This window comes from Corvus cornix, chromosome 5, assembly GCF_000738735.6.
Source record: "Corvus cornix cornix isolate S_Up_H32 chromosome 5, ASM73873v5, whole genome shotgun sequence".
Classification (NCBI taxonomy): domain Eukaryota; kingdom Metazoa; phylum Chordata; class Aves; order Passeriformes; family Corvidae; genus Corvus; species Corvus cornix.
The window spans coordinates 13,800,284-13,821,002 of NC_046335.1; the positions used below are offsets into that span (position 1 = coordinate 13,800,284).

Below are 20,719 nucleotides of genomic sequence, written 5' to 3' on the forward strand. Positions count from 1 at the left end.
AGCCATCTGTTAAACCATGGCTTATTAATGTTAATTATTTTGGCTACAACAGTAATTTTCAGCTTCTTGTTTGCAGATCCTTATGAGTCAGTGAACTTAATTCAGGAGGTTGATGATGGGCAACTGAGAAAAGCTATTGAAACCTATTGCCAGCAAACTGAAAAATATTAAACAGAAATGTGTGTATCTGCTAGCAGATTTTTATTGGTCAGAGTAAAGAAAAGACATATTAAAGCCATAAATAACATCATCAGCTGTGATAAAAGAGAGGTGTGGTGGGCAGGATATAACGATGATGAATCTGTTTTAAACAAGACAAGCAATTGCATGCTGTGAAAAATATACACAACAGAAAGGTTTATTGTTTTAGGCAGGGCAATTATAGTATGAAAACCATAATCACTAGTGGTTTTAGCAGTTAAAGAAATTTTAGTCAAAAGGAGACTACTTATTAAAGTTACTCATATCAAGCATTTAGAGGATTGGGCTCATGCTGATACAAAGATCAATCAAGTGATGCACAGCTACTTGTAATTTTTACTTTTATTTCAGGACACGCTCAAACTACTTGACAAGAAGAGAAATAGTGCCATCTGCTGACATAAAGAATAGGCACTTGCAAGAAAAGTTTAACAAAACTCTTAAAGCCAATGCTTTTAAAAAATAAAGTTCAAACTTTTGCAGAAAATAGTGCACCCCCAAACTGTTTAGGCACATGTTTCTTCTAGTTTTGTCCACTTTCAAGACTTTAGGACGTAGAGATGGAATGGATGCCCTTAAAATGTTTGGTGTGTTTTTGGCAACTCTGCCCCCACCAAGACACTGCACAATCCACAAACTTGCCCTTTAATAGCTAGAACCCAACATCCTTCTGAGTGTTACTTCCACTTCCTATAGGAAACATATATGAAGGTTCACTAAATAAGCATTATCTACTATATTTCCTTTAGGCCATACTGTATTTTGCCTTAGCAGAAAATTTAACAGATAAGTAAGAATTAAGAAAGTAAAACCAATTTAGTCCATTCAGAAAAATCAGACAACCGTGGGATTGTGCTGTTTTTTATTGTGTTTTCAATGGAGAAATACATCATCTGTTTACAAAATAGCTCTTGAAAAATACAAGGAGTACAGATACTATAAAACAAAGCAAACTCCAGTCATGAGACACTACGTACATCATGCGAAAGCAACAGTCTGATCTCCAGGTTATGAAAACTAGAATTAAAAAGTCACTATACAGAAAGGTTCCAAGTTTCCAGCTTGGCAAAACTTGGGTGCAGTTACATGAAACGTTTAATAAAATGAAAAAGATTTTCCGATGTGTAAACAAAATGACAAGACTAAATTTGTGCCTGGCAATTTCAATCTAAACTCCATAGCTACACAAAATACACAGACAGCTTGTACACTTCAACTGTTAAGATATAACCTTCTTTGGGGGGTGGACGACAGCAGGCTGCACAGGGCAAGGAAAAGAGAAATATTGTATACTAGACATCTTAGACAAATGGCAAAAAAAAAACCCCTTCAGTTACTGCACAGCCTAAGTAGAAGATAAGCTACACTCTGACTTTGGAGAATTAATTTAGAAGGATAAGGGGAAGAGTGTAAGTAATTTGACTTGTAACATGAAAGATGCATGTGTAATAGGATGGAGCACAATGGGAGAAGGGAGTTCGTAAAACATGCTAATCAAAGTATGGGAAGTATGATTTGACATCCCACATATTTCAGACTTAAGTAATAGTAACATGAAGTTTGTTATCTACATCTGGTATTACTGTTGGTATCCCTCATGTTCCTCAAATACTGCTGTTCTTTGCTGTGAGAGCTTCAGTTCTTTCAAAAGAAAAAGTTGTTACTTTTTTGATAGAACTACAAGAACAAAAAATAGGGTTAAGAGAGCTTACTAGATGTCAAGTGCTTACTAGAAATATGATTTTTAAAAATTTGGTGTTGTTCAGTATGTAAAACTGTTTGTGATGAACTATCTAAAAATAAAAAGGTTAAAATTCTTCGGGAAAAATCTTTTTGCCTTTATTTAAAATTTTAAGCTTTTTAATGCATATGGGACCTTTATGGAGTGTACAAAAATCATATTTAGTGATTCAAAGGCCATCAAGACAGGTGGTGTATTTCACAGGCACACAATATTTACCTAAACACTTTAGTCATGGGACAAATTTTGAATTTGTGCCTAGAGGCCACAAGGTATTACAACTAGGTAAGGGGCAGGAGGGAACCCAAATGAGTACATGGCTTGTTTTTATTCTGTATAAATAACTATTGTCCTATATGGTGCATACTAGCTGAAAAAATAATTAAAAAAAAAAAGAAACAACAAACACAAAACAACCCCCAACATTAAATGCAAAAGCTTTTCCCAAGAAATAAAGGGATTAAAAAAGGGAATAAGGAGTTCAATTAGCTCAAAAGAAAGTTTATTTACTGTTTGATTGCTGATTTGTATGCACCTTAAAACAATACTATAAATAAAAGTAGACCACGTCTTAATCATGTCCCATCTATACCAAAACTTCCCAATTACTTTCTCAACTTACGTCTTCTGACCCCAAGATTTGACATTACATTTTAAAGACTTACTGCTGCTTGATGGCAGTTGAACTAAATATACTATACACTTTGTTTTCAATGTATAGTATATCACAGAATTTCATCCAATTTGCAGATTACTACTGTTGAAGAGATTCTTCAATAAAATGGAAGTTTATCAGCTAAAGATCTAAAATTAGTCATACTCCAATAAAAAAGTACATAAAAGTGCATTTAAGGGATTCTTATGCCAGTTTTATCTCAATTTTGAAACAATGCATCAAACAAATTCAATCAATGTTAAATATGGCTACAAATAGTGTTCATGTTTTTAAAGGCAGTAATCCTTCGAAATATTTAATGTAACTGTTGCTAACACATTAATTGTACTCCTGGCTTCACATACTAACCTGGACTTCCAATCAAGCGGCGACTTTAGTCCAGAAAGGGAAGTGCACAAAATATACCTAAATCCGTTTGCGATTATGTTCTAGTCTTGCACCCTCCGTTCTCCTTTTTTTTCTACCATTAGAAGACAACAGGTTGAGTTGGCAGATACTGTTTATGGACCCCTGAGGTGGTTTTTTACCGGTTCAATCTCAATTTTATTGAATTCTTGATAACAGGAATAGGATTTGCAGGAAGAGCAGGGATATCTGAAAGGTCTGTACTGGGTGTTTTCTGAAAAGAAAAGAAGTTTGGTTGTATTTTAACTCCGCAAATATAAAAATATTGTAGTAACTGGCATTAACTTTTAAAACAAAGATTTTTAGAAGACTTTTTAGGAATATATGAAGATAATTACAGATTATAAACAGAGAAGCAGGCATTTCCTTTGCTTACACAGTCTTTACTAAAGAAAATTAGTACAAGAATCTTTGTGTGCTTTTCCCTTTTTGACAACTGCAAGAAATTAGCAAGTGCTGCAGATAAAGCTGGGACTACTAATAACCTGTATTGTAGTTAAACATCTACATAATAAGGGTGCTTGATCAGTGACATCTACTATCTGATCTACATGTTTAGTATTAAAAAATGCCTTTTAACAATTCAGTGTTAAGTCTCTGCCCTTACAGATGAGTGATGAAAACAGTTCCCAATGCAAAGTGTGTGCCTTCATACATTCACATTCCAGACTGCTGAAAAACTCTTTACAGTCAAATTTCCAATTTTTCATATTGGTTCAGATTTGCATGAAAAAGGTGTAACAAACTCTAAAAAGGTACTGTATGAATGTGTTAAGAATTCCACCTTGACAAGAACCTGAACACTTTTTTCTCACTTAAAAGACTTAAATACCATTCAGCAAAATGACATCTAAAGCAAACAAAAGGAAAACACAGAAAAGAAACACATTCAAGATTCAGTGAGATTCATTAATATCTCACTTGACTTATAAGCCTCTAAGATTGGGGTGGGTTGGTTTTTTTTTTTTTTAAGCACTTCCACTATGGCACATGATTTGCCATCCCAATAAGCCAGTTATTATGCAGTACTTCACATCATTTATCATAACATTTTTTCTTACGTTATAAATATTAAAAATTTATACAAGGTACATTTGATACAGGTGGAAAACTGCATTAAAATGATTGCTCTTAATTGCTGCTTTATTAAAAATAAATCAATCAAGTAAACACTGACTGATGCAGTAGCAAAGCACAAAGCAGCAAGAACCCAGGGCAAAATAGCTCTGAACCTCGCATCACCCCTGCCCCGAGTAACCCCCTGGTTGGTGCCGATCTGCTGTTTGACATGTTTCTATTTTCTGCAACATGGACAGTGTTTTAAACAAAGCCAACAAGAACACCAAAAAATGACAGAAGAGGCTCACCATCCTTTTGTAGTTTCCAGACTACTTTTGCTAAATTAACAACTACATAATCTGTAAAAAAGCTACAAAGCTTTATATAATCCCCCCTCAACAACAGATGAAATAAAATTGGTGTACTTACTAAATGATCTAAAAACCTCCCTGAAGCAGTTTTGGAAGTCCATGTAGCATCTACAGTTTTTGCCAGACAATTTTGTTATCTTTATTCAGTACTGCTCATACAGTTCAAAATCTCCAGTAAGAAATACCATTATCACTATTGCAACAATCTCCATTTTCAACCAACACATTTACTACACATACTTTAATGATTCAAGCGTGCATAAAATACTTTTTGATGATGATACTTGAATCAACAGAGCACTAGGAGAAGCTTAAAAATGCTAGTAAGACACAGATGTGCTCTCTAAAAGTTGTTAAAATATTAAAAACAAAAATTTAAGTAAATGGCATAGAATTCTTACTGTTTTCCAAAGGACTTTACACTGCTAAAACAAGCTGGCTAAGGAGCGACAAGCTTGCAACTTCTCTCTTGTACCAAATATTAGAATCTGAAGTTACATTTCAGTTTACATCCTCAACCTCTACGTGGATATCTTTGAGCAGCAGCTATTTAAAGCATTTGTTTCCTTGTTAGAAAGGATTATTCTGTGATGTGCAAAGCACAAAGGAATAAACTGAACCCCTTACTTTGAAGGCACAATTCAGAAGAGCGAATCCAGCTTCGGTCAGTTTGTATGGCAAGCCATACATGTTTAGCTACAATGCACATTCAATAAGATCAATGACCATCTAAAACACAAAAATTGTGACAGTAACAACAAGTAGCTTTCCATACAATGGATTTATATTTAAAATTATACATTTATTTTTAACGTCTGGACTCATTTCAGTTTCAATGCTTTCACCACAGATTAGCATATACACACATGCACGGCAGTATTGCTTTTAAAAACAGTACCTGAGGAGCTTGCAGAGAAGTTGTCTGAAGAGTTTCTGTTTGAGAATTAACATTCACTTCTGTCTCAATTTGCTCCTGAAAATACCAAAAACATCACCACAGTTACACCCACTTCCAATGAGCTACTTATATAGAACTCCTAGAACTCCAGAATGCTTTATATTGTGCAAAAGAAAACAGCAGAAGAAAAACGCAAGCATTGGTGCTTGCTGCATTGACACCCTTCCTTTTATATTGGAGGAACCACCACACTGGAGAATGTTTCACTTATTAGGGATTTGACATCAACACAAGCTACATCACTTCTCAGTTGTCACTTGTTTAACCAATTAACACCTTTCATACAGAATCCTATAGCAACACATTACATATCATTCAACTCACTAAAGACAAAGAGTGTATTATCAAGGAAGATCACGTGAAAAGCTACAGAATTTGTTTAAAAATTTAACTGCTTTTCCACAGCTTTTGCCATCCTCCCACAAAAGGTTTCCTGCTGCTTTAATGGGTTGAATCAGCTTTCTAAATGAATAGATGAGTGTCAGAGACTAATTTTCAGGTACAACAGTGGGACTACAGGACTAAAGCAGGACAATGGCACATTCTCATTTTAATAAAAACAGTCTGCTAGTTCAAATTGTACCATTTAGTAACCATACCCTAAAAAAAGCCATGCATTTCAGTGGAAGAAAACCTATGTTTTTGTTAATTTAAGAAATTTAATTCCACCATTTCTTTCCATAAATATTAAGGACAAAGACTTAGAGGAGACTGCCAATAAAAACTAACAGGATTATCTATGTCTTTTATAATGATCTGTATCCAGTGGATCTATTTTTGAAGCAAGGATTAAGTGCTTACATGTATTTCTGCCCTCACCTATCTTAAGTTCAGAGATATTTCAAGGTGACTGCCCAATAAGATACAATTCCTCTCTACAGGGCATTGAAGCTATAAACCAATGAACTTACTTTTAAGCATAAGCGTAATTTCCAGAGTATTCCAGAGACAACAGAACGTGCCCATAAAAACTGCAAAATCCCAAGTGGAGAGCTGCTATCATATGGCTAAAAAGAGTCTGTCACCTTTCTGTTCACCACTAAGCAGAAAAATTGTCTGCTAAATTACAAGATAGTGGAGGACCACATTGAATCTCCAAAGTCCTCAAAGAGCATGCTGCAACTTCACACAGTAATTTCACTGCCAGAGAAGATTTATTTACCATCACTTGAAATTTTTTTATCTAAAAAGCTAACAAGGTGGCTGGCTTTAGGATTCTCAGCCCAACATGCAAACTCCCAGTAGAATACATAGGACAATTGTTCTTTCACTTATTAACATACATAAGGTTTGGGATCAGGCAAAACACTGCATATTAACACATCCCTGATCTAATTTAACAACCTGAAATATAAATATGACGACTAATTTTTTCACCATGAATGACCAGCAAAGAAATGACAGTCCTATGTGACTTTGGATCCAGGCTCAACCTAGCATGGCAGCAGGCAATGGACTGCAATTCATCAATAATACTGATATAAACATTAAAAAAATAACATATCATTTTGATATCTTTACTGGAGAGTCTATATCTAGACACACTCTTAGTCATTCCTAGAGAGAAACACAGTAATTTTCACAAGGAAGAGTCCCAATTAATATACACATAGTCTAGGCATAGATACCTTAGTTTCCATTTTTTCATGTTCATTCAAATCTATACAGCTAGTATCTTCACTTATTTCATCCTGCTGAAAAGCAAACACAGAAACTATCACAAATCATAAAACATATTTTTAAAAAATCAACAAGAAAATAAGGTCGAAGTGTTATAAGGACAGAATTAGCTGTAAGACCTAGCATAATATAGGCTTACCAAAATAATTACTTTTAAGACAAGAATTTAGATTCTAAGCATTTGTGTGTCATGTGATGAGTATCAACAAAATAAAAGACACTTGGCAAGCTGAAAACATCAAGCAGCAATGCAATCAGATTAGGAAATATCTGAAACTTGGAATATGAGAATCAGCACTCTGGGTGAAATGAATATTCAAAGTTTTGAACATTGCTATGGTATGATCTCAAAATCTCAAATACCTCTTCAATTTTAATTTTCTTAGGAGACTCTTCTTTATGGGGAGAAGATGTCCTTTTCACTGCTGCGACAGGGCTAGGCATTTTTGTTGCAACATTTCCTGAACTTCTTGGTGATGGATTTAATAGATACGCTGAGGGAACAATTCTAGAGATGGTAGGCTTTGGTGGTGGAGAAATGGCTGGTTGTGTGGCAGTTTGAGGAATGCTTTCATTTGAAGTACCTATGGACAAATAATTTAAAGATCTTCAACAAGAGGAGTCGACACAATCATTTCAGTTCAATCACTGGTATTTTTGGTCTCTAACCAAAACCCCTGACATCAAGCAGGCATCAAGGAAGTGGTACAGTTAATGGTGTAAGCATCATATTTGGAACAGCAGGTGTGCATACACTGCAGTTTATTTTCAAGCTCATTCTTGAACTTGGGTACACCCTCAGCAAGTTCACTGATGACACCAGGCTGTGTGGTGCAGTTGACACACTGGAGGGATGGGATGCCATCCAGAGGAACCTGGACAGGCTGGGCAGGTGGGTCAGTGCAAACCTCATGAAATTCAATAAAGAGAGTGCAAAGTCCTATGCCTGGGTTGAGGCAATCCCAGGCACACCCACAGGCTGGGCAGAGAAGTGACTGAGAGCAGCCCTGAGGAGAAAGACTTGGGGGTGGTAGTTGATGAAAAACCCAATGTGAGCTGGCAATGTGCTCATGCAGCACCAAAAGCCAACCCAACCATGGCCTGGGTTGCATCCAAAGGAGTGTGGGTAGCAGGTTGAGGGAGGGGATTTTCCCTTTACTCTGCTCTTGTGAGACCCCACCTGGAGTGCTGCGTACAGTTCTGGTGTCCCCAATCTAAGAAGGACACAAAACTGTTGGAGCAAGTCCAGAGGAGGTCACGAAGTTGATATGAGGGACTGGAGCACCTCCCCTACAGAGACAGGCTGAGAAAGTTTGGGCTGGTCAGCCTGGAGAAGAGAAGGCTGCATGGAGAACTCACAGCAACCTTCCAGTATCTGAAGGGGACCTACAGGGAAGCCAAAGAGGGGTTGGTTGTTTGTCAGGAACTGTAGTGATAGGACCAAGAGTAATGGGTACAAAGTAAAAGAGGGGATGTCTAGATTAGGTATTAGGAAGAAATTCTTTACCGAGAGGGTGGTGAGACACTGGAACAGGTAGTCCAGGGAAGTTCTGGATGCCTCAACCCTGACAGTGTTCAAGGCCAGGTTAGCTAAGGCCTTGAACAAACTGGTCTAGTGGGAGGTGTCCCTGCCCATGACAGGAGGGGTTGAGATTAGATGACCTTTTAGGTCCATTCCAAGCCCTTAACGTTCTATGATTCTGAGAAAGAAGTCCTGTACCAGACACAGGGTAGCCATGGCAATGACACTCTGCTTAGCCTGATTAACCCTGCTTGAGGCAGGCTACATGAGCCCAGGCAGAGCTCTCTACTAATACAGCTGTATTATTTGTGGTACCTGAAGTTCTACTGCTTCTGTACTCAGCCATATGTATGCATTGCCAAGACTGCCTTAAATCCAAGAGCAATCTGATATTCCCTTTTTCACTCAAAAATGAAGTTTATCACTTCTCAGGCTTAGATTATGCAGTGACAAATACGAAGTCGTCACAGAGCATCAAATAAAGAATTGATATTATATACATCCTTTTGAAAAATGCTCCATATGACAAAGCTCTATCTCATCAATTGCCTACCTCAAACCAATAAGCGCACATAGGGAGATGCTCCAAGATGAGAAAAAATACATTGAGGAAATTTTTCATTAACAACTATCAGATGATTAACATTTTGATTAACCAAAATATAAGAATGAACAACTTCTGATATGCTTCCAAATCCAAAAACCAGTCACGCCATTTAAGCTCCATTTAGTGCTCATGGACAAACTTACTCACACTGATGCACCTGTGACACGATAAAAATCAGAGAGAAGTAAGACTAAACCATGCCACACATCAAGAGTGAAATGAGAGATTTCATTTTGAAAGGCTAACCAGTCACTCCCCTTTTCCATCTATTTCTGATTTGCTCCTTGCACACAGCTAAAGCTCCATCAAAAAAGAAGAGTAGCTGACTCTAAGAGAACATTTTCACCAGATGCTTTTATTCTTTGACTAAAAAGTCAAATTTTTTAATTACTTTTAAGTAAAGTGTACTTTTTCTTGCAGAAAAATGGAGGATAAAGTTAGCACACATGGTGGGACACATCTGAACAGACAGCAGTAAGGAACGTGTTTCTGCTTACATCTGAGTCTCTTTCATTCCTAGAATCAATTTCATGAAGCACAAGGAGCGGGAACATGGGAGCACAGACTACATACAGACAGTACAGAACCACCTTGAGTTTAACTACATAATGAATTAAAAAGAAATATAAATATTGTTCTTCCAGCTTCAGATAGTTTTTTCCTCATTTAGCCAAACAAACTATAGACCTGCATTAGGTCATTGGAACACTACTGCTATTGTGAATGGCAAATATAAATCCCTAAAAGAAATAAACATCACAGCACAAATATTCCTCTATGATTTTCTGAATCCTAAAGAAATTATTGAACTATGCATATCAAGGAGAATACATTACAGCATGTGTTAAGTAAAGACTAGAAGACTCAAACTGGAAGAAAAACTGCCTTATAAACATTACCAAAAATTCAACAGAAACAATATGCTACGCCATTTTCCTTACCCCCTGAGCTTTCACTGGAATTTATTTGTGGCACAGTGACTTCAGAAGCCTGTGTGTTGGTCACAGATGCTGCTGTTACAGCTGGCGCAGGACTGCTTCTGCTAAAAAGAGAAAAATTTTGGACCACTGAAAACATTAGTAAAGCTATGGTGCTACATGATCTGCCTTTCATCACATCGTATGTGTGACCACTAACCACAGCTGGTATTTTACCTACATTACAGAGCAGAACTTATGTCAGTAAAAAGGTAAAAATGAGCATTGGCAATCTGCTATCAAACTCAAGCAATGGAAGCTATATCAAATATTAAATTTAAATCACTCAATGAGAGTTTTTGAGACCAGGAAAAGGTCTCATTTTATTTTTATCTCATTTGTGCTTAAAAGACAGGCAAAAATTAAGGCAGTGTCCACCCAAATAATGTGCAGGGGAAAATATAGCAACTATTTACTGAAGGATGAAACAAAACCAATCAACCCAAGCAAAGGTCTGGGGCTTCAAGTGACCAACCACAAAAATGATCCTCTTTTAATCTTCAAGAAGTTGGGAAGCAGTATGTGTCTAATATCAATTTCCACTTCACCTGTGATATCCTAGGTATCACAGACTCATTTCAATAGCACAGATAGTGGTATCCACTACTGTTAATCATTTACCAAGGTAGAATAACTAAAATAACACTTGTCAAAAGGACTAAGTCAAGTATTTAGTCCTATACAATGCCCTATAATATATGTGTAATACTGCTGAACTATAGGAGATTGATGATAACTTCTATATGTATCAAAGAGATGAACATGAGACTCTTCAAAGAAAGGACTAAACTCATTTACTGGGGCAAACTGGAGTCAATGTAGGAAAAGACTTAATACAGAAAGTTAGTATTAAGAAAACTCTACTATGTACACTTTGAAACTAAGAGGGGAAATTATGTTCCTAAGCTTACTTTGCATAGGTATCATCAGTAACAGCAGTAGCACTACTGATTTCCCAGACAGAAAATCTAAACCTCTCTACTGTCTCACACTTGGATTCAAAACTCAAAAAATTACTTACTCACCCTCACAACCTATCATACCCTCCTTACTGCAGGACCCAGGTTTTCGTATAGTGTTCTAAGCATTTTTATCCAACTTTAGAACTCCTCATCTCAAGTTCAGTCCCATGCTCCCTATTCCCAAAATTTCACTCTAGTGCTCAAACTGGAAAGAAGAGTGCCTACAATCTCCATCCAATTTGGAACATTCCCACCTTGGTAACAGTAGCTATCTCATGCATGCAGTATTTGCCATGTATTTAACACAAGCAATTCAGGAAGAGAGAGCAGCAACAAGACTGAGAGTCTTCATTACCCCTGAGAACTTCCGGAACTGTTCAACGGACTCGTCTTCATAGCACTGGTAGGCGAAGGCACAGACGTGCTGTTATCACTGTCCATAGACAAGTCTAGGCTGCTGTCATTCAGAGCAGTCAACCTGATCCCTTCTGTTGAGTGCTGCAAGCCACAAGGCAAAGGAAAACTCTGTTAGTCTAATTAAAGGTTTAAAAATCAACAGAAATTAAAGTTATTTCAAAATGCAAACTTTAATGGACAATTTTCAAATCCTTTTACATGTAAATAATCCACTATCCTCCCACTACAAGCATTTACATTTTCATGTTCACAACTCTGCTACAGATTTGTCTGAACCAATCACGTTCAAAACCAAACTGTTAACGTATTTAATGATTATATTTTCAGCTTTATTTCAAATTTCTTTGGTTTGGTGGGCTTATAAATACTTTCATTAACTTTAAAGCAACTGATGTACATAAAAAGAATTTAAAGAGGATTTGAACTCAGTCCATGGAGAAGAAAGACCCTTTTCTGACATAGTACTACTACTTAGAGAGATGTGTTACTTAATATTTACATTGCTCTCTGAAGCAGATCTACACTTGGTGTCAATAAAGATTTTCTAGTCCTGAAAACAGCATTCAATATAAAACAGCTGTAGAAATACAGCATGTTATTCAGCTACAGTTAAAACAGAATATGTAACAGTGGTTTAGCTATTAAAAAACCCAAGCAAACCCGTATTGCTCTCAAATTAAGGTAATACAAAGCAGCAGGGATTTTGAAACAGACTGAATTGTTCAATTCAAAGTTCCACACCTTCTTCCTGACTCCACTAAAATTAAACAATCCAATGAAGCATCTTAATTAAAAACTAATGTTACCATTCTCCACACAGGCCATACCATAGGCCACACAGGTAAACTATTCAGCCAGACAAGAAGATACTATCCACATTGTTGATGTTCTCAAAAATCTAGTATTAGATCTAGTGCACCTAATAATACTGCTACACTCAAATGAGATCATATTGCAGGTAAAATTAAGATCTCAAAATGTGATTTTAATTCTTTGATTAGTAAACCTAAAAATCAAAAATTTGAGAGCAACTGCATTTTCATTGCTCTCAAATATTAGTGAAGTTTACCTTTTTCTTTTTCTGAAGCACGTGATTAGGTAGTAGTTGGTGAAGTTGCTTACGTTTCACATGCCTTGCAGCAATCTTCATATCCATCTCAAACATCTTGCTGTTTATTGCTTGCCTATAAACTACACAATTAGAGTAACATTAAGACATACTGAAGCATTTTGCAAAGTCCACTTACTTGCCCAGGCAGAAACAATTTGCATTTCAGAGCACTTATTACCCTCAAGAACAAGAATAATGTTTCCTTGCACTGGAGGAAGAAGGGGAACTGCCTACCACACTAGCACTGATAGTACAAACACAAACATTGGTTTGGAAACAGGTGACCTGTTTTTCAAGAAAAATGTCTTGCAAGCACACAGTTTTTAACAAGTTTATTTTTAACAAGTTTTAACTGTAAGAGCTCTGAAGCAACTTGTTCATTTTTTTCTCAAAGGGACTAAAGACAGAAATAAAATTTTCTCACAAAGAATTACAGTATTTACATCAAATTATTTTCTTCACAGGTGATTTTATTTACACAGCTCCTGCAACAAATGGGTTTTAAATCAGGAGCTAAGTGCTCATGTGCCACCTAATGCAGTAAAATTACCGTGACAACTCATGCACCATTACATTTTTATATAAAAGTAATTTATGTTTGGGTTTTTTCTGTTTTGTTGGGCTTTTTTCTTGCTTTGGTATGTTTTCGTTTTTTTAAAAAATTTTGTACAGTTGTTTTGGTGGGTTTGTTTGGTTGGTTTTTGTTTCTTTTAATTTTGTGTACTATAACGAGTTATTTCTCTTCACCTCAGAACATCTGCTTCTGGTAAGTCAACATGGTAAGCGCTCGTACAAGAACTGCACTGGAACCCAGGATTCTGGGTTCAAGTAAAGCCAGGTAAAAATGAAAAGCCTGCTAATTCACACTGACTGTCTCTACAACATTAAACAAAAGCTGGGGCAGATGTATGAATAAAAAATGGTTCTGTAGATCTTAAGTATAAAAACTCAAGAGGTAGCCCCCTTATTCACTGTCTACCGAACAACATTAAGGAATCTCACTGAATAGGCTGTGAACATGCAATTAAAAAGGTGTTAAGAGTGAGGCACACAAAGAGTTCAATGAATACTGAGTATTAAAGAGAATACTGCTCTACTTCTTGGTATTGAAGAAGCTCATAAAGCCTCTTTGTAAAAAATTATACAGGTGACAGCTAAGGTAGAAGCATGCTCAGCGAAACCAGACATGGTTAAATCATTCCTGACATTAGGTCTTATCAAAGTTTCCAAGAAACTAGGAAAACCTAGATCACTCTTCATGTCTCTCTTCCTCCCCTTGCTCCTGCTAAAAAAGGAAGCTATTCTTTAATTTCATCCTGAAAAATGCTTAGTTACTTTTGATAAAATCTTAGGGTCTATTCCAAAAGACAGGGCAAAGAAGTCTTTAGGATGGATTAAAAACAATGAAGACAGACCCATATTAATTTCAGATTACCAAAAAACCCACAACACACAAAGAGAAATTGCTTACTAGATGGTTACTTCTGGAAGTGTATTCACAAATCAAAAACTCTGCACCACAGTTTATAAGGATCTTGATGAAACGGTACTCCACTTATAAGTGCATCTATTTAGACAAACTTCAGGAATATAGTGCAAATAAATCACATTCAAAATTTTAAGTGCAAGTTTTAGTGTTTTCATACAAAAATGTCTGACAAGTATACTACTGAAATATCTGTTTATAAACAATAAAAGACCTGAGAAACTCTAACTTCTGAATTCCTGCACTCCTTCAAAGCAGCAGCCAAGGTACTGTCTTTTCTAAATTCTCAAAAATTAGAATGATGTTCCTATAGTTGCTAGAGTTTCTCCTTCACCACTAATAGTTACAAGAAATATTTCACCTCTCAAGAAAGAAATGCCCCTCTGCAGATATACACAGCAAGAAAGCACTTTGAAACCTTGGCATGATTTATAAATATACCTATATATTTATTGCATTCAAAGGTGTGAGGCAGAGGGGTGTCAAGGTGTCCAATTCCCTTGCTTCCTCAAACTTACTGAGTCTTAGAAATTCAGAGATCAGGGCTGCATTAGGTAACACTTGAACCTAATCCTTCAACTCTGTAAACACAGAATACTTGAGTCTCAACTGTTGTTTAAAAAAAAAAAAATTAAAGCAAATGTATTAGATAAATCTATCAAAGCTACTGTTCCTGACACTCTGGAGTCACACTCCCCAGCTGTTACCAATTCTTTGCTTATAAAATTTCTTATGTGTGTACTAAGTTATTTTTGTGAATCAAAAAGTAAGCATCAGAAAGCCAAAAAGCTCTCTTACACTGAGTGTTGGACATGAAAGTAAAAGTTACTGAATCAATTATCTAGCATGAAACACCATGGAATAAAAGACATTTTGTAATCCACTGATAAATTTAGCTTCCCCAAGTAACAAAAATATTTAAACTGTACTATGAATTTTTGAGGTTATGCTTGCTAGTTTGCATATGATAACTAATTCATCTGTTTAATAAAGATTACAAAATAATGTACCACACTTTTAGTGAGATCTGCAAGATGTGTGTATAATTTTTATCACTTTTAATGAGAACAAACTGAAAGTCACTAGTCTGAAGTGTTTAGAAGCATTAAAACTCATTGAAAATGTGTTTCATTAAATAAAACCCCGAACTCCTTGGCTGAATCCCCCTGTGTAGATACAATTCTACTACTAATATGAGCATTATGAATAAAGACTATATTTTGAGCAAAGACAAAAGCTTCAACAAGTTTATTAATACCAGAACACCTAGAAAAAGTTTATTAATACCAGAACACCTAGAAAGCAAAACTCACCTGTGTCTGTAAAAGACTGAATGTCGTAGGTAAGATCAACACTTAAATTTTCAGAGTTTTCTGTTTTCTTAAACACCAACCCAATCACCCACATCGTACGGTATTCTTCCCTGGAAAATGTTGTATAAAACAGTCATGTAATACTGACAGTATTAACTAACTTAATAAGTTATTTGCTGCAGTAACAACAGTTATACATTTTCACTCCTGTAGCAATGGGAAACTAGACATACAAAAGCAAAAACCAAAGCTGACTAACAACATTCCCTTTTCATTCATAATGTAAAAGTCATTAAACACTATACATCTACCTCCAGCAAATGAACTAAGATCATCAGTAGATTACTCCATCCAATTGTGCTCCCATACAGATCCTCTCATGTAGCTACTAGCATGAGAGTAACCAGCTCTCAACTAGCCATAGCAACTATAAAGGCACCGAAAGTAATTAGAATCTATTCCCCAACTAAGCAACTTCCATTTCGCAACCTAAATGTGTCTTCAACACTCAAATTTCTTAGCTGTAACTGAACACAAACTGCAGGTTTCAGTTAAAAACCTCCCTTTGACAGCTCCCCTTCACATGGGAAGGTGAAAGAATGTCCTTTGTATACACTGGGAAGACAAACTTTCCTGAAAGCGTTGCCTGCATCAAATCCTCTGAAATAAGAGCTAATTGAAGCCTCTGATTATGCAGGCAGTTGTAGCTGTATCCACCTGCTAAAATGATGCTAAAGTGGTACTGCCTGCTTCCTTCCAATTTTACTCAGAACATGCATACAACAATTACATAACCTCTAAAAAAAAAAAAGTAGCACCATACTGTACCTAAAGCAGTTAATGTGTGGAAAAGGCTCTGTGCAAGGATAACAGGGCTTTTCACATATCCCAGTAAAGACGAATTTCTCCCCCATTCTCACACTTCACACAAAAATACGATTCCTTACAAATTAATTACAATGCTATCTCAAAATAAAGTCTTAAAAGAGTTTTCAGCCCCCACACACCTTCAATCACTGTTTTGAGTGGGGGAGAAAGGAGTAGCAGAGGAAGGAGCCAAAAAACATTTAAAATCCTCAGCAATCTGAAGTACTTTATATTCTCTCCACTGTTTCCAAAACCTGACAAATTCTAACAGTTATTATAATTTCAGTGATATTCATCCCAACTGCTAAATTTTGTAAAATTAAATTAACTTGGTTACTCAAGAGCTCCATTCTACAGTGCCTGATGTTCTCCCAGATTCTCAGTGCCTCCTCACAATTAAGCCAGCATCAACTAAGTAGCAGTAACTTATACAGGTTGGCAAGAAATCATGCAATTAATACAGTTACTAACAAAAATACACTTCCCCTTATTTTCTGATTCAGAAACATTTTTATAAAGAATTAAAGAGTACCTAATTTCACAAATAGTACTTAAGAAGAGCTGAACATTGTTTGTTTGCCTTTAGGTGCTCTCATTAAAAATTAATCCTTTTAAGATTCTACAAAAATGTCCATTTATTTATTAATGAAATTGTATTTTAGTTAGCTTCTCCCTATTTAATGAAGAAAATGGGTTTGCTTACTTGTCAGGATTCTCCTTGGGTGCTGGGAATGACTGTGGATTCACATGAGCCAGTGTAATGAATTCATTCTTCTCCAGGTTTCCAACTAGAATACGGATTTTTGATTCCACCAAGCCCACCCTGCATAAATGTCATTTATTAACAAGATCTCATTAACAGAAAATAATAGAAGTATCTAACATCATATATCAGGATAAAATCCTCAACATTCTCCTTATATTAATACTTGAGACTACAAATGAATTAGTGCACGCCAGATTAATTCAGATCAATTATTTCAGTTAAGGCGTTACAAAAACTGACACAAGGGAAGCTTAAGAATGCCCTGCAGCTCTCTCTGTGCCCTGATTTTACAAATGGAATTAAATACAAGACATTACACACCAAGTAAAAGGCAGTCAGAAGGAGCCACCACATATTTATCCAATATTCTTTTGGCCTCAGATGATGAATTTTAGAGGTGAAGAAATTCCCAATACCTGCCAACCTTAAAATTTCACTAATAAGAGAGATCAGAAACATGGGAAAGGGGAATTTTTGTTTTGAGAAACAGCATTTCAAGTGACTGAAAACATACCTCCTCACACTGCTTATTAAAAAAAGTGCACAAGGCATTTGTAAAGTAAACCTGACAGTGCTGTTAAGGAAAAATTCAAGCAACAGCCTTTACTCTCTAGTTTTTCATCTTTTTTTTTTTTCAAAACTCTACGATCTTTTTCCATTTAATTTTGAAACACTGAAGCTCCACTTTCCTTCATTAAGAAGACACCTGATACACTAGATACTCGCTCGTGTCCAAGGTTGGTGGCGGGGAGGGAAGGGAGGTTGTTGTTTTTGATGTTTGGTGGGGAGGTTTTTTTGTTTTGATTTGGTTCTTGGATTATCAAGGATTACTCACCATTCTAGTCGCTGTTTTTCTGTCGGTGCACTTGCTAGAAGTACAATATAATGCCTTTGGAGATAAAGACAATATGCTATTCTATATATATTTCTAAAACTAGACATTCAAACCTTAATATTAAAACTTTGCAGTAAATTCTACATTGTAAAATACAGATTATTAGTTTAAGTATATATCCTACGTTAAATTAAGTTTTGTTACGTAGAAATAGGGGCTATGTCCCAAGTGTGTGACTAACAGACTTCAAAACATTTTGGAGTTTAGGGCCATTTGCAACTCCACTGTAATACCAATAACCTTAATAAAAGGTTAGGAATGTAGCATTGGTTGAAATATTTCAATACCTGATGAGATCAGGGATTTAACTGACTATGAATCAAGAAAAAACAGTTGTTCACTACTACCTTTACATGTCATCTGTCTTAGTTGCAACATTATTTCTGAATAGTGAGAAGAGTGGTTAGCACACATGCATTTGTTCAAAATCCAAAATAACACTATGAAATACGGTTAAAAAAATTTGTATCTCAATTTTGGAATTCTCTGAAGACACTTATCTGAAATTTCATAACGAATGTTTCCTCTGATGATAGTTCTTAACCTCTCAATTATATTTCAAGGATATTCAGTGTATACCCACTATAAGCAGATTTCAAAGAGACAGTATACAAAACAAGAATGGTATTTTAAACAAAAAAGCCCAAGGACAGCAGAATGGGAAAAGATCAGTTTTAACTTGAGTTCCGAATGAGGGAGCTGAGGCAATCTCACATGCTTACAGACAGGTTTTTCAGAATCTTAGCTGGGAAGTCTTTAACATCCTAAGTCATCCAAAGCCACACTACTCTATACTGATATGGCATGTTTAGGTACCTTCAGAGCAGGATTTAAAGAACAGTACTAACACGAGATACCCTAGCATATAGCTCATAGAAAGGAAAGCAAGGTCAATGATGCTGGAAAACCCTGGTGCAGTCCTCTGGTGCCACAGGCCTTCAAATTGCAACAGCAAATACAAATCAACAGATCAAATTAGCAGCTACATGTTTCTGTACTTATCTCTAGGTGGCAAGAACGAAAATACTACAGTCCTCTGATTTCAGTCAGAGAATGTCAATGAAACAAGAGAACTGCAACGGAGACGTTTGGAGAAACTTCTCCCTTGTTCTGAATAAAAAGAGATTAAATAACCTATTCATTCTGCATCTTGGCAGTATTGACTGCTTCACAGAAAAATCTTATGGAAAAAGATAAAAAGGGTCCTTTAACTCTGTATGAGACATTACTAATGATGGTTTATTCTAAGGAGTACTACACTTTCCGTAAGATTCCTACACCACACACATCGCACACTTGCAGAACGTTTCATTCAGAAGAAACTACAATGCTTAAGCTTTTTGATATTTTTAACCATGTCCTAATCGAAAAAGACAAACCTCAACATGCAAATATTTGAAAAAATCAATTTTCCAATTACTTATTAAAAGCAGCTCTTTGAAACAGACTTCTGAAGAATCATTAAAAAAAAAAAAAAGTAATTTGTTTATGTCTAAAAGCCTCAAGTAGCTGGTAACACCTAGGAAAAAACCCTAAGCCTAATTTATGCAAAAAAAAGTAATGATTAACTATTTTTGCTCAGGTAGTGTTTGCTGAAAAAGAAAAAAGTAAAGGATCCAATTTCTCCCCACTCACTTACCAGCTGTTAGCACTGAGAGGGAATTATTCACTAGAAACTTCCTACTACAATTTTCAATAAAATTAAATAGTGTTAAAAATTAAGATATTTTAAAAGTCCAAGGTCTCACTGCTAAATTTTGCAAAGACAAGATGTGTTATCAGTGCCTCAGTCATAATTTTATCACAAAGCACATGTGTAACTCAGAAGTATCTATCACTACATTATAAAGAAAAAACGGTCCTAGCTTAAGCTTCTACATCTCAATGGTGACTTTTAGACTCGGTATTATTCTGAAGTATATTGGTTTGGAGTTCTGTTTGGGGGCTTGAAAGTTTTCTCACTGTCTGCCTTTCAGCATTCTTTTCACAAAAATAATCTAATGTAGATAGTATGGAATTGTAATACATCATTAACACAAGTATTTCTAAAAAAACCCACCCAAATTAGAGTCATATTACTTTCTGGGGAAAACAAAACAAAAAAACAACAACAAAAAACCCCCCACCAAAGAAACTAACAAAACCCAACCAAACAAAAAAAACCCAAAACACACCAAAAATTAAAAAAAAAAAAGACACCCCAAAACCAACTGAGAACACCTGAACATGTTAATTTTGATTTTTCTTTATTGTATGTCTAGGAAGTATACTTATATCCAGTACTTTAAAGTCTTATGAAGCCAAGAGACCTTTTAAAAAGGTGTATTTATATTCTACTTTTTTAGCAGAATTTTCTCTTCTAATGACATAGAATATGCTAGAGCTTATTAAATGAGTGCTATTTCTCTCAAAACACTGCTCTCGTGGTCTTAAGCTACAACCATTTCATTTCTCATGCAACACTTCAGACTCATATCCACTTGAAATTCTTGTCACTTCCCTGTAAAACACCGTACCTTTATGTTCCTTGTCACTGCTTCCCCCCCCTTTTGAAAAATTTAAATCTACACAAAGGGCAGATAATACATGTTGTAACTCCCTATCTCCAAGTAATTGCTGACATTTACAAAGTAAGAAAAAAAATAAGTAACTAAAAGCAGATTTCCTAATTTTCTTAATTTCTAATCTGCTCCTACCATGCAGGT

At 35.8% G+C, this 20,719-nt stretch overlaps 1 protein-coding gene across 7 annotated transcripts in view; it reads right to left on the reverse strand.

The window, feature by feature from the left end:
• Positions 1-1,046: 1,046 nt before the first annotated feature.
• Positions 1,047-20,719, reverse strand: part of PAPOLA (poly(A) polymerase alpha) — a 44,096-nt gene continuing 24,423 nt past the window's right edge. For 2 of the 7 annotated variants that reach the window (XM_039551822.1, XM_039551819.1), the window contains exons 13-22: positions 17,955-18,008; positions 17,057-17,176; positions 15,487-15,596; positions 12,646-12,767; positions 11,515-11,657; positions 10,162-10,259; positions 7,455-7,675; positions 7,040-7,105; positions 5,352-5,426; positions 1,047-3,237 (exon numbers count right to left, since the gene is read on the reverse strand). In XM_039551822.1, the coding sequence (XP_039407756.1) occupies positions 3,142-3,237; positions 5,352-5,426; positions 7,040-7,105; positions 7,455-7,675; positions 10,162-10,259; positions 11,515-11,657; positions 12,646-12,767; positions 15,487-15,596; positions 17,057-17,176; positions 17,955-18,008 (1,105 nt within the window). In that variant the 3' untranslated portion in view covers positions 1,047-3,141. Of the gene's footprint in view, positions 3,238-5,351; positions 5,427-7,039; positions 7,106-7,454; positions 7,676-10,161; positions 10,263-11,514; positions 11,658-12,645; positions 12,768-15,486; positions 15,597-17,056; positions 17,177-17,954; positions 18,009-20,719 lie in introns of all 7 variants that reach the window. The other 5 variants (XM_039551821.1, XM_039551818.1, XM_039551823.1 and 2 more) reach the window with 4 other exon arrangements.